Consider the following 14,392-nt stretch of genomic DNA (forward strand, 5'->3'; position numbering starts at 1 on the left):
GTGAAACAACAAGATAACTGTTTTGCTTTTTTGTTTCATTTTTCACTGAACTGTATGAAGGAAATAACCTCATCTTTAATCACAGACATAAAGTAACCTTACTGGACTCATGAATCCAAATCACATTTAGATTTAATGGATTATTTGAGTATTCAATTGATTATTTTTTAGATACATGAGTCATATTAACTCCTTTATACTAAAAAGTACTAATTGGTAAAGTATGGTAATCAGAATAATCGGACCCTGGAGGTTAGTAACCACTATAATTGATATACATGGTTAATTCACACATAAAACAAGAATGCTTTATATTTACCTAGATGACTAATAGAGAAATGAAAGGTAATATATTTCGAGAAAGTAAAATCTGTTTTTTTTTTTTAAATAAAATTTACCAAAACCCGATTATATTATGGCTTTAAATAAAGGCAAAATCAATCAGAAAAGAGAAAGATTGAATACAAATTATGTTTTCACTTACTTAATCAGATGAAATGATCTACGAAACACCTCTACTTTCTCTGATCGATTTCAAGGAGGGTTGGGTAATAGGAAGAGAAAGTAACATTGATTTATGTTGTCTTAATAGCATACAGCTTCTCAGTCAGATAAAAATACAATAGAACAGATCTTTCCTGTAGTGAAATTATTCTTAGCACCACGTTAAGCAGCATGTTAAAAGAATGAGGTGATTCACTTTTTTGTCATTACCAATACTTTACCCTACCTACCTAAGGAAAACTGGGGGAAGGTAGGGGAAAGAATATAATGGGGTAATGAATCCATTCATTTCGGCAACAGAGGATTTTATGCAATCTAGCACAAATATTTAAAAATGTACTTTGTGAATATTCTTAAGATGGCAAGTTATATAAAAAAGAAATTTTACCATAAAGTTAACCCTAAAAATAAGTTTTAAGAATAAAACATAGATTCCATTAGCCTTAAAATGAACAACTCCACAAAAAATGAAAAATATTTCCTTGAGACTATTCATATTTATTCATATTTATTTTATGGGTATAAAAATCAAATTTATATTTTATATTAATCTTTACATATTCTATGAATACTACTTTAATAATTATGTAATGTCCTATGTTTTCAGTGTAGAAATTGATGTGTTTTGACTCATGTTACCTATTAATTTATGAAACCCCAAGTCAAGAAAATCTTCCTCAAATGTTCATGAAACAACATTTAAAAGTTTGACATTTTATTAATCATTACTGTGATTATTTCAGCATTTGAAAGTCATCTCAATTAGCAGGAATCATAACTAATCACTATGACTTTAGGTTTTAAAAAGCATTTTATAACTTATCACTTGTGTCTGATGAAAAATCTAATCATACTTTTATCTATAACCTTCTTTTAAAGAACTCCTTCAAACTTCATCCAATTTTAGGAACTATTATATGCAAGTGTGGTCTTATGAAGTCTGAGTTTTTAGTATATTAACTTAAATTCAAATTAGGAGTTTTAGTAGCCAACTCAAAAATCCTATTTTTGGGTAAACTGTGTGGTACTCATTTGCTATTATTAAGTTAAGCTAATTAATAAGCACAAATAAATGACACATATTTGGTATGTATTTTAGGTAAATGACTTCAAATACTATGGGGAAATCATTAATGAAGATTAAAAAATTAGGCATTATTTTTAAATAATCTTCTATTTTCACAGAGGTAGAATAAATAACACTAAACACTTAGATATTTAACACCAGTACTTCCTGAAAACAAATGAGGTGAGATGTGAAGGTATGCACCACCAATGAAGAATATGGCATGATACATATCCGGATCTTACATGTGATAAGTCTTCAAAGGCATGACAGATATGTATGATTTCCAAATTTAAATATGTATTTGTGACATTCTGGCAGGCTAAAAGGTGGTAATAATAATCAAAACATGGCAAAAGCATTTTATTTGCATAAATGAGAACTGAATTTTGATTCTGTAGAATTGTATTTCTAAATAAAAGTAAAAAAGTAATACGTTTATTAAAAAATAAACCAAGGCCTTATACTTGCTTTTTCTGTCAACCTTCCCCCCTCTCACAAAAAAGTGCACCCCTCATGATATCTAACTTCTACTTTTATATCCACAAATTAATTTGAGGCCCGGTACCATCTGCACAGTCTGTTAAGTGGGAACTATAATTGACCACAACCATTTCATATTTGAATTCTTTAGAAAAGTGTGACATAACAGATATCACTTTGGTCATTTTCACAGCGCCAGTATAATCATTCAGCCAGATACATGCTGGAAAACTTTTATGGTTGTTCGTCACCCATTCTAAGAGGATTCAGAATATACAGGTGATTTTTTAAAAAAGATTTTAAATACGCAGAGCAAAAATCCAATGAGATGTTTCACAAAGATTATTTGAACAGGAGGATAGAAAATGTTCATTTCAAGTACTTTTCATTTGGTAAACCTGACTTTCACTTTTCAGCTATTCACCTTCACTTTACCACTTCACCACGGATACACGAAAGGGGGTTCTCCCCACCACAAAATAAATAATTAATTAAAAATCTGTCAATGACTTGATTTTTTAAAATAGGACCTTCAAATTCATAACTTGGAAATTCACACCTAGGCTTACGCACGCCACGACCGCAAGAAGGGGAAATGAGAAACACAGATTTATGGGCAACTGAACCAAGAAATAATTCCGAACATATCTTCATTCGACCTGAATAGCAGATGGGGTAAGGGGGGCTGTGGCTGGATAGGGACCGCAAAGACTTGGTGGAGGCGAAAAGGTTGATATCTGAGTACAACCTACAGTGGGAGAGATCTGTCTTTAAGGCATGCGGGAGAACCTACATGTTTGCCTGCTGTGAACCGCCGCCACGATCCAAAAGTCTCCATTAGGTCTCTGCCACCCAGCCTGACCTATGGAGACAGCGCAGGGCGGGGGGCGATCCCGTGGCCGCCAGCGGTAGGACTCACTGCTCACGCATCCATTTAAAGACATTTGGAAGCAGAAGGGACCGCAGCTCGTGGGGTCGCAGGTCCCGGGCAATGTGGAAAGGGCGCTCTAATGAGGTGACAGCCTTGTGTTACGAGCCCGGAGAAACAGACCCCGAAACGAAGTTACCTGCAGGAGGCGACCGGTGTACCGGTCTTCAGACCACCCGCCTCCTCCAGCCCCATCCCGCTTTTCTGCCCCGTTCCTTACCTTGATTGTTGGAGACGTGACTGCAGTCGCCCCGCCAAGCTGTCAGCAGAGGAAAGAAGAAACCAAATTGCAAAAGCAATTCCCGGACTTCACAGCTCCCCATGGCTCTCCTAGCTCTCTTTTCTTGCCCTTAAAGAGAAGCGGCAACAGTGCAGCCAGGTGTCCTGGCTACGGTGGGAGCCCCGGTCCACGTCTTTTTCCTCCTCCTCCTCCTCTTCCTCCTCCAGCCGGCCCGCAGGGGATGTCCGGGGGCGCCCCCCGCACGAGACCCCGGGGGCAGGGCACGAGAGTCCAGGCTGCCCAGATGCAGGTGCAAGTGCTTCGGAGGAGTACGCTGCCTGCGGCGCCGGGGAGCTCCTGGCGGCTGGAGGCGAGTGGAATTGCATCCACCACCGTGTCCCGCTCGCGCGAGGACTATTCACTTGGGTCCGGGAGAGCGCGCGCGCAGGAGCGAGCTCGGGCTGTGGTTTGGGGGAGGGGAGCGAGGGGCGGGGGAGGGAGTCTCGCTACTGGGATGGGGGGGGGGGGGTGTGAAGGTGGACCACGAGGTGGGGCAGGCAGTTGAGGCGGTTCGAGCGCCTCTCCGGAATGAAATGGGCAGTTGCAGGGTCAAAAGCAGGGCCGGTGCAGCTGCTGGGAAAGAGGCGCGAGGTCACGGGAACTTTCCTTCGGCCGGTACAGGGCCAGCCTGGCTAAAGTGGCGGCTCCGAGAGCGGTCGGAGCGAGCCGCCCAGCCGCTGCCGAGCTGCGCCCTCAGTCCCTCGCCTGAGTGACAACGGCAGCTGCTCGCTCTGCGGGCACATCCAACTCGGAGGCTTCTGCGCCGCGCTCCGGCAGTGGCAGGCGCTTAGCCGGCATCTCTGAGGCCGCACTTAGTCCCCTAAGCACTTTTCTCCCCTTTTCGAGGCAGCGGCACCGACCGTTTTAGCAGAGTGAGAGCCCGAAACACCTTACCCCTTCTCCACATGGCTGCAGCTGGAGAGGGTAAGTAATGCGAGTAGACACTCCAGGTCCAGGCCGACCTTTCTGGTGGCGGCACCCAGCCGGTCAGATCCTCAGTGCGAGTCGCCCCAACTTGCCCACCATGGCGAGCGCCTCAGTTTTGTGGCCTCCTTCACGGCTTCGAGTCGTCTGGCAACGAAGGTAGGGAAGAGGCAGCAGAGAGGAGTCACTTTAAGCCGGTTACGAAGGAGTACTGGGCGCCGGGTTTTCCCGAGGTTTTCGCGTCGCTGTAAGGCGGCGACTTAGCGGGGGCGGTCAGGAGCATTGTCGCAGCCTCGGGCGCTGAGATTCCCCGGGCCCCGAAAGTCCGCGACCAGCGGCGTCGACTCGCGCGCTCCGAGCAGCCCGCGTGCTGGGCGGCGCGTGGCCACAAACCACAGCCGCGCCGGGTGCGCGGGAGGCGGACCGCTGTCCCGGCGGGAGCCGCCCCCTCGCGGCATTTAGTAGAAAACCGCAACGCTGGCTATTTTGAAGGGACCACACGGTGACCACCCCAAGTCCCGGGAAATGCCGCGTGCTGACGGGGAGGGGTCTTGCGTCCGCGGCCCTCACGCTCTCGCCCCACGGCTGAGGCGGGCGCAGAGGCGAGGGCACGAGCGGTGGTGCTGTTGAGCTCGGCCAAACGCAGCGCTGTCTCAGCCGGATGCTGCCAGTCAGGCGCTAGAGGGGGTTAGTCGACAATGTAAATTCCTCCCGTGCTCCCAGATGGAGCTGGCTAATCACCCCAGAAACCTAAAAGAAGGGGGGACGCCCTTAGGCTAAACTTACAGCGTTTGTTAATGGTGCGCCAAGGAAACCATCGCTGCTGTGGAGATTTCTGTATTCGTTATTATTACCATCATTTTCTTTTATGCGGGGACTTATGTTCTCACAGTCGAGTAAGGTTGAAAAGCCACCTCAAAACTCATCAGAGTGCTTTGAAGGACGTGTTTATGTCAGTAGAGAAAAGTGTACCTAGAGAAAGCGGCAGTATTATGAAGGGTAGACCATATTTTCAGGGTGGTCAGAGGGCACGGAAAGAAATGGCACAGTGGCAGAAGTGAGGAGAGCAGTTATGTGACGGAACAGAAGGTCAGTGTTTGACGTTTACAGAATTCTGGAAGAGAAAAGAACCCTCCCATTCGATGCATTTCATCACTGAGATGTTTGTGCTGTACCTTAGTTGACAGTCAATTGTAGGGAAAGAGGAAAGGAGAGCGAGAGCCGCTCCACACCTGAAATTACGCTGAATGGAAAGAAATATGAAATGCAAGTGGTTTTGAGAATGTGCAGAAGGTTTCCGATTGGTAACTGTACTTTCACGCTCATCACGAATTCATACAGCTGCCTTTCTTTGCAGGTGTTCAAGCCAATTTAAGTGTATGCAAATGACTTCTAAAAAGATAACCATGTGTAGGGCTTGTATGTTGGTACTTAAAATGGTAAAATCGGAGTTTCTCATTTTACCACTCTTCCTGATATTGACAGACTAAATGGACATTTGCAAATTCAGTACAGTTTGCAAACCCTGTTGTAAAATTAAAAGACTAAGTTACACGATGATATAAAATAATTGTCTAGATAGATAATCTTCTTAAAAGTGTTTGATTCGTTACACTGATGTTGATTTGATTCAAACTAATCTCTTTTCACATGCTAAGAATGTATTTCCAATATCTTTTTATAATTAAGTTTTCATTTTAAAATATTGATCCACACTGGAATAATTCTATAGACTTCATGAACAACTCACTGAGAGAAAAATCTGTTCAAGAAGACAGTCCTTAGAAATGCCTCAAAAATACTGAATTCTAATAAACTGTAAAAACTTGTAAATATCTTAGAAATGTAAACCATGATAATCTGAACTTCTATTTTTTGATTAACCAGATTTGCAGATTTTTAAAAATATAATACCACTGAAAGGAAGTTATCTAAAATAATCCCTAGCATAAAAATATTTAAAAATCAAAGTTTAAAATTAAGTTTGGGATGCACGGGTGGTTCAGTGGTAGAATGCTCGCCTTTCATGCCAGAGACCTGGGTTCAATTCCTGGACCATGCACCCAAAAAATAATAATAATAATAAATTTGATGCTTGTTTGCTATTTATATAGTGTCACTTTATATAGAGAATAGAGAATAGGTTTAAAGTAGAGCACCAAAAGCCTTCTTTTAAAATTAGGAGAAGGGAATGGTTCAAATAGGAAGATAAAGGAAGATAAACTAAGATTCCTTTCTAAAAGCCCCCACTTAGTCACAAATTATGGGGTAATATCTGAAACAAATTATTTCCTTCAAAGTAATGGGAACAGCTTGATTAAACTGGGTTTCTGAGCTTCTACCTACAATTCACCAACAACTCAAACTTCTTGTTTGTTTAACTAAGTTATAGTCACGTATAATGACATATTACTTACCTGGTGAGATAATTGATAGTCATATTCTGTTTTTGACTTTTAAGAAAAAATTGCAAGGTTTTTTCAATAATAAAATAAAACATAAGCTTCATATGTTTAAAGTTTATATGTTTAGACACTGTCTAATGCCTAGAGGATAATGACAAGTAAAAATTATCTCAAAATGATTTGAAACATAATCGTGATCTCTTACTATAGTGAGATTCTGTGGGTTTGACATGCTTTTCAATTTCAAAATATGATTGTAACAGATGACCATAATCGTGTGTGTGTGTTATATATAGCATATACACAGGCATGTGAATATACATATTCATTCTAAAACATGTATTGCACTTTTTCTGTATGCTAATTTCTCTTCACTAAGGAAGAAACTGATGGTAAACTTCTTTGAATAGGTAAAAGTAATTTATGTTTTAAAAAGCTAACTTCTCATTTAAAATATAGTCATGGTTATCTTATGTAAGCTAGAAACAATTGCACTTAAAAGAAATGCACTTCCTTTTTTATTTTCTAGCAATATTGATATATTTACTGACATGAGAATTTCAAAATTATAAGTGACTCAGTGTACCAGATGCAATATTCGTGTAGATTTATCTACCCTTGTCTATTTGAATCATACCCATATTCAAAAAGCCTTCATGCCTCTTTTTTTCAGTACCTTTTTGTTGAGAATTCTTTTGTATTTCTCAGACCATTGTTCTTCATGATGTATTTGGTCTGGATTCAGGTAAGAGTGATTCAAAATTTGTATTAAATAAAGGAAATATGAGACTAAAAACTATTATAAGTTTTCATTTATAGCAGAAATAGTATTCACAGGTACTATTTCCTCTTCAAAATGATGAAAGGAGAAACTTAACCTGCAATTAATTCCTTTGAGAAAAAAAATAAAGAAGCAGGATTAAATGTTTAATACTCAGCATGTTTCAAGGCTTGAGAAAGTCTGAAGTATACTATCCTGGTAGAAAAATAAATTAATCCATTTACAGCTATAATTTGCATTCTCTAAGGTCAAGGAAGAAGCAACATAAATAAAAAGAATGTTAATCGTCAAATATGTCAGAGCATCAGGTCTTAAAAGAATAGGTTGGTATTTTGACTAGGCACAATTGTCTAAGTCTTTATATAAATATAAAATTTGTTCATGCTGCAGACAATATTACCGATGTTGTCATAAATTTTAAAATTAATGAAAATATTGAAATACCTGCATTTTAGTATCCAAACAGCTGAAGTGAAATAATCCAAAAATTCAAATACAGTTAACTTGAGACCCTATACTTTAAGAAAATAGTAATTAGGGGGAAAAGTACACATTATTTACCTCAGAGATTTTGCTTTGATAATAGGTGTTAATATTTTTCTGAAAGAGAACATTCTAGCCAGTGCTGGTTGTTTTATTGTTTACATATCAAACCTTAAAAACCTCACAGAAAAAAAAATCAACTTGAGATTACATAAAATGTATTATTGATTCTGTTATGTTACTGCATTTTATTCTTGTATTATATAGTATTTTACAATAAAAGAAAAAAGTACATACATATGTTATATGTATGCTATGTAGATGTATTTAGATGTATATGTGCATATATAAAATATACGGGTGTGAATGTGTTTGTTGTGTATATATCATTCAATGAAAATTTCTCTAACACTTTTCCAAATCAGTTTTACCAGCTAATACTTTTGCTGACCACAATGGGGAAGATACAAAGATGATTTGCATTTAATTGCTATTTCTCAGAAGTTTCTGTTATGGTGAAGGGCACAGACACGTGAATTACTCCAGTACAAATCGTTCTGTGTGATTGCATAATCGAGTTCCAAAATTACTATTGTGATTACTGCTTTTACTTGAGTTACACTTACCCTTGGTATGAACTGTTTATTCTGTAGTTCATGAACTTCTATTAACATTAATTGCAATGCAAAGGTTTTTACAATGCCAAATAATTCAAATACATTCAACTAACTTAGAAATGTTTTAATGAAATTGACTTAATAGTCTATATAGCATCAGGTATCCAAAAAAGTAACTTAGCTATATTACCTAGAATATTAGTTTTATTTATTTATTTTTTGCATGGGCAGGCACTGGAAATCGAACCCAGATCTCTGGCATGGCAGGCAAGAACTCTGCCTGATGAGCCACCATGGCCCATAGAGCATTAGTTTTAAATGACATATTTAAATTTATTTCAATTTTGCTAGTAACGTATTATTTAGTTTACCTTTCATACCCCAGAATGACCTACTGTGTCAAAATAGCTTTTTATATTGAATTGTTATAAATATATTAAAGAGCTTATTTTAATTAAATAGAGAAAAATTAGTATTAGAGATAAACCAACACTTTGAAAAAACCTTTATATATTCAAATATGTCTGATTACTTCTATCATAACAAATACAATAAGATCACTGGAATATTCCTAATTATGCCCTGCTAGGTTTTGCAATTAGAACGCTTGGATATGTCGAGTATTTAATGTTAAATTTATTAATAATGTTATTTCAATTAATAACCATTATCAGCTAAACATTTTAATTATTATTGGTACTAATAACGCAACACATGAATTTTTTTACAACAATCAAATGGCATAGATTAAAAGGGTAAGATGGAAAGAAGTGATTCTTTAATGCATCTCTTAGGCTACATTTGGTAAATAATGTTTGCATTTTTGAAGTTCTGTGTTTTTCACTGTATATGAAACTTGATTTCATAAAAGCCTTGACAAACACTTTGTTGCATTTCCAGGTAAGCTATAACAACTGAAAAAAATTTTAATATACTAATATACCCAATCCTTTACCCTTTTGTGTCAGTGGTACTATATTATTTCAATCATAGTGTATTTCTTTTATTTGGGCTATTAAAATGTTTGCATGGAATAAAAACATTTCTCAATATTATCTTATAATTATTAGAAGATTAAAAATAAATTCTACAGAACTCATGTACCAATCATTTGACAATTAGCATAAGGTTCTTCATATTCTTGCCTAACTTTTTTTACTTCTTTATAAACTGTATTTCCTATTGCTCCTGTAAAAACATTATAGCATTTTTAAAAAATTACAGTGAAAATAATACTTGTAAGAAAACTGGGGGTAAAGGCACCGATAAGACAAATTCACAAATGGGCTTATCTTCCACTTCTTTTTTTTGTCCCTAAAGTCAGAACCTGTGATAACCAGAAATTAACAGGATAGATTTCTTTAAATTGATCAGCTTCCATATGCAGGTTAATTTTGTCCTTCAAGGAGTCACCTTGGGAAGCTATGGATTTACTACAACGATGTGGCCATTGCTCAAAACACTTTTTGAAATTCAAAATTGCTTTTAGAGCCAATGTAAAAGTCACATAAATAAATCCACCTATTTTACTCAATAGTCAGCCCTTATACTCTGCACCTAAGACCTCACGACCCTACCGGAATACGGGACAGCATTCACCAGACTTACTTCTGCACTGAACGACCACAGATACAGTTCTAACATTATTAAGGCTATTTAAAAGACAGTACCACAAATTCTGAAGGTAATTGCAAGAAATATTTGAATAAGGATAATATTGCTGGAATAAATACAGTTTCCCAAGGTAACTGCTTTGAAAATCAATCCTGTTTGTTTGAAAAGTACACCTCTGACATCTTCAATTAGATTCTGCTGCCTGGAAGGGCTGGAAAGTAGAGACTTTGAAAAGTTTTCAAAGCGTAGAGATCATTTATTTTACATCTCTGCAAAAATGTATTTGCTGAATAACTGTCTTTTAAAATAATAATTGTATTTTGTCTCTTTTGCTTAATTTACTACCTTTAAGTTTTTCATAAAGAATAATTTAATACTTAAAATTGTTTACTGTAAGTACCTAATTGCCCTGTTTTGTTTGTTAAAAATCATGAAGTGTTACTGTTACTAATATTTAAGTCATGCAACTGTAAAAAATTATGATACATGAATAATATATTATGTACATATTGTACCAATGCTGAGTTTTATGAAAATGATCTCTTTCTATTATGAGAAATAAACCCCACTGATGAGAGCTCATATAAGATTCCTCTAGTATTTCAGTGTTAAATATTCTATTCATGGTTCACAGTGTTAAAAAAATACTGTTTCATAGTAGTTGGAATTGAGTTATATATCTTTGTTATTTTTACAGATGAAAATAAGAATTTTCTAAATTACAGGGGAGAAAAAGGAAAAAAAAAAAACACTAGGTTGACTTAGATTAGTATTAGTTTATAGCCAAGACTATTATTAATTTACTTGCTCCTGATTTATTTTTCATCATGGTTTGAAATAATGCAAGAATGGAAAGCATACCTATGCTTGTTTCTATATATTTTTACCCAATGGAAAGTCATTGCTCATTGAGAATGTGTACAATTTCCAAATAAAACTTTATGGTTATGTGTTATCTTAAACAAATGCTATATATTTACGTTAATAAAACTTTCTGCAATGTTAGAAATATTCTGTGACACTAGTCACATGTGATTCCTGAGTGCTTGAATGTGACTACCATAACTGAGAAATTGAATTTTAGTTTTAGTTAATTTTAATATTTATATTTGAGTGTATGTTTGCTATTGTGTATGTGTGTGGGGGGGTCTATTCTTAATACTTCCATGTTGATAATAGGAAGAAATAACAAAGGGATTTGAAAACTGCATATGTGCTAAGAATTGTACATAGTACTAGTTGCTACAAGAACAGTTCATTCTTAATATAGAATTCCGTCAGACGCCAGGTTTATGATGAACCAAAATGAAGCTCAATTCAAATAATAACTCTTACTACATATGTTTACACTGTCTTTAAAGCTCATTTGTAGGACCTGTTTTACCTTTGGTTTTGGTTTTGCATATTACATTCAACTGGCCAAGAGACAGTAAAAGTCATTCTGATAGAAACTGGTAATATCTTTGTGGATTATCTCAATTTTGAATAGAATCACTTGCTTAATGTGCCTCTTCTTGGATGCTACAACTTGAAAAATGCTTTAGAAATAGTCATTAACCTGTCATATCCTTCTGTCTGCTATACTGCTGTGAGTCCCACAAGATCATAGCCGCAGGAAGGACTCAGTAACAAAGTAGATGTTCCAAAACTAATATCCTTAACTAGAGATTTTTCAGAGAAGTTGCAGAATTCTTCTATTTTGTTGCTTGTGTTTGTCTTTTTTTCTTCTTTTTGACTTTCCTATTATTATGTAAAAACATTGTCAGGAGCCCTTTTCTCATGCTAGTAAATTTTTAAAAGAATGAAGGTGCACATGAAGAACAGAGAACCTGTTTTCCAATTTTTTCATTTATATCATCCCAAATTTTGTCACTTAATGGTATCCTTCTATATCTGGGTATAAAATCATAAGAATCACATGAGTTGGTCATGTGTTTATCAAGTGGGAGAGATTGAGTTAGCATACAGGCAGTTTATTTTCAGAAAGTACCAAAAATGTGGTACTCAAATCCTCATTGAAATGTTCCCCACCTATGCAACCAGAGAGAAAAAATATGAGTGTTATACTGAAATGCTAAACATTTTTGCATGAATCAAAGAACATTTCACAAACTTACTATATGTGGCTGAGAACTTAATTTTTTTTAAAGTTTTCTTTTAAGTTATATTTTTAAATTTTAGAATTAGCATCATACTATCATAGAACATGTAGAAAATTGAAAAGAAATAGATTATTGTGCTATTCTATTATGATTAGTGTTATTGTTTTAATATGTTTCATTTCAGGCATCTTAACCTTCCCCTTTCCCCCAAATACATACTCTGACATAATTGAAACTATATTATACATTCAAATTTATATTTCATTTCAATTTTTCTACCGATTTCCTGATTTTTAGGGATTTTTCAGTTTATGATGTTAGACTAAAGGATATCAAAGTAACTAGAAAATAAAGGCATTGCTACATGAGAGATGATATAAATGTCATAAGCCAAATAGGATTTCTATAGATCTCATGATTTTTAGGAAATTATTCTATATTATTAATGCAAATAACAGCATCATTGCAGAGTTTCAGAATGTTGAAATTAATTGTTGTTATCTTTTACAAACAGTTTGTATAATGCTATCTAGAGGAGAAAAAGGTAAAGCTTTTCCTAAAGAAAGAGTCTTATTATGCCACTAGGATAGAAATCATAGCATGATTCCCTGCATTTTAAATAAGCAAAATGCACAACAATGAAGCTAATTCTCGTTATTTTTTACCCAGCCTTTAAAATTTTTCTTCAGATAAACCATCCACTCTTTACAGACACAGCTAATTTGAAAATCCAATTTTTATCTGCCTTGCCTTTTAAGAAGCAAAATTTATAGAAATTATTTTTAATGAGATATGAAATGGAAGCAAATGGGACCATGATATCCTAGACAGCTCTATTTCATCAGGGGCCTACAACTATAGGAACAATTACATTTATTGGTTCCTTACTATGTGGTAGACCAGTTACAGGCACTATCTAACTAATAACTAAGCAGCCTTATGAAAATATGAGGCTTACAGAATAAAATATCCAAATCACTTACAAGTGCTGCAGCATTTGCTCATACTCTTTGTAAACAACCTGATTTTTAACTGATAGTAGATGCTTTCTGAACAGTTTTATCTCTCTGCTTATTTATTTTGAGTGAGATGTATAAGTCCTAAAGAGTTAGTATTTCCAACACTTTTGTGGAATACTGAATATTATTTATTTTTGTTATATTTAGTTTAATATTAAATGCAATACATTAATAATAGAATGGTATATGAGAATCTTATATTTTGTACATTGTTGTTTTGTAAACCCACAACTTCTCTGAAAAAAAAGGTAAGTATCCATGTGTAAAAATGAATAAAATCTCCCCAGTTGTGTATAAAATGAAAACTTTCAACAATTTTCAACTCCAATAACCAAACCTTGTAATTAACCCATCTTAATTATTTCTGTTTTAACTTTTTGGTAGTTATTTTCATTACACTAAGTCAGGACTGACTGATAGAACTTTCTAGAATGAGAGATGTGTTCTATTCTGCATTGCCCAATAGTGTGGCCACAAGCCATACATGTCTTTTGAGCACTTGAAATTGGCTAGTATAACTGTAAGATGTTAATTTATAATTTGATTAATTTTAACTAATTTAAATATTAGTTAAATATCCACTTGTTTATTGGCTATTGCATTGGGTATTGCAACTTTAGATAAAAGCTTGTAGTTTTAGAAGCTCAAAATGTGTTCACTGCATGTAGGGGACAGAGAAGGCTGGTGGAAGATTCATTCCTGATATTCTGGTTATTTACTGCCAAGTAACAGATCACACTGCAACTCAGTGACATTAAACAATCATTCTATTATACTCACATCATGAGGCAGGAATATGCTAGGATACAGTGAAAATGGCTTGTCTCTGTTTCACAATGTCTGAGTCTTCAGCTCAGAATACACAAAGGTTTTGGATGACTCTAGCCGTCTTCACACAGCTGTCTGGTAGATGATTTTGGCTGAGACCTCAGCTAGAACTCAACCAGAACTTCTACACTTTACCCCTCCGTATGGTCTGGTCTTCCTCAGAGAACACAGGCCCCGCATCTCAATGGAAGCAATATGAATATGAACATTATATGGTAACTGTAGCATGTGGGATGGAATAGAAGATCTTGTGGCCATTTTACAAAATATAACCTATCATGCTAGAGAAAGCCAAAGTAGTCTGTGAAAATAAAATAGGGATGGCTGTAAAGGGAGCAGCTTATATCTCAATTTATTG

The 14,392-nt window shown here is 36.1% G+C and overlaps 1 protein-coding gene across 1 annotated transcript in view; it reads right to left on the bottom strand.

Moving 5' to 3' along the window:
* Positions 1 to 4,530, bottom strand: part of EPHA6 (EPH receptor A6) — a 951,964-nt gene extending 947,434 nt beyond the window's left edge. Inside the window, 2 exon segments of the mRNA XM_077118650.1 lie at positions 3,202 to 3,314; positions 3,316 to 4,530. Coding sequence (XP_076974765.1) covers positions 3,202 to 3,314; positions 3,316 to 3,587 — 385 coding nt within the window. The 5' untranslated portion in view covers positions 3,588 to 4,530.
* Positions 4,531 to 14,392: the final 9,862 nt, after the last annotated feature.

Source organism: Tamandua tetradactyla, chromosome 10 (assembly GCF_023851605.1).
Source record: "Tamandua tetradactyla isolate mTamTet1 chromosome 10, mTamTet1.pri, whole genome shotgun sequence".
In the NCBI taxonomy this organism is placed as follows: domain Eukaryota; kingdom Metazoa; phylum Chordata; class Mammalia; order Pilosa; family Myrmecophagidae; genus Tamandua; species Tamandua tetradactyla.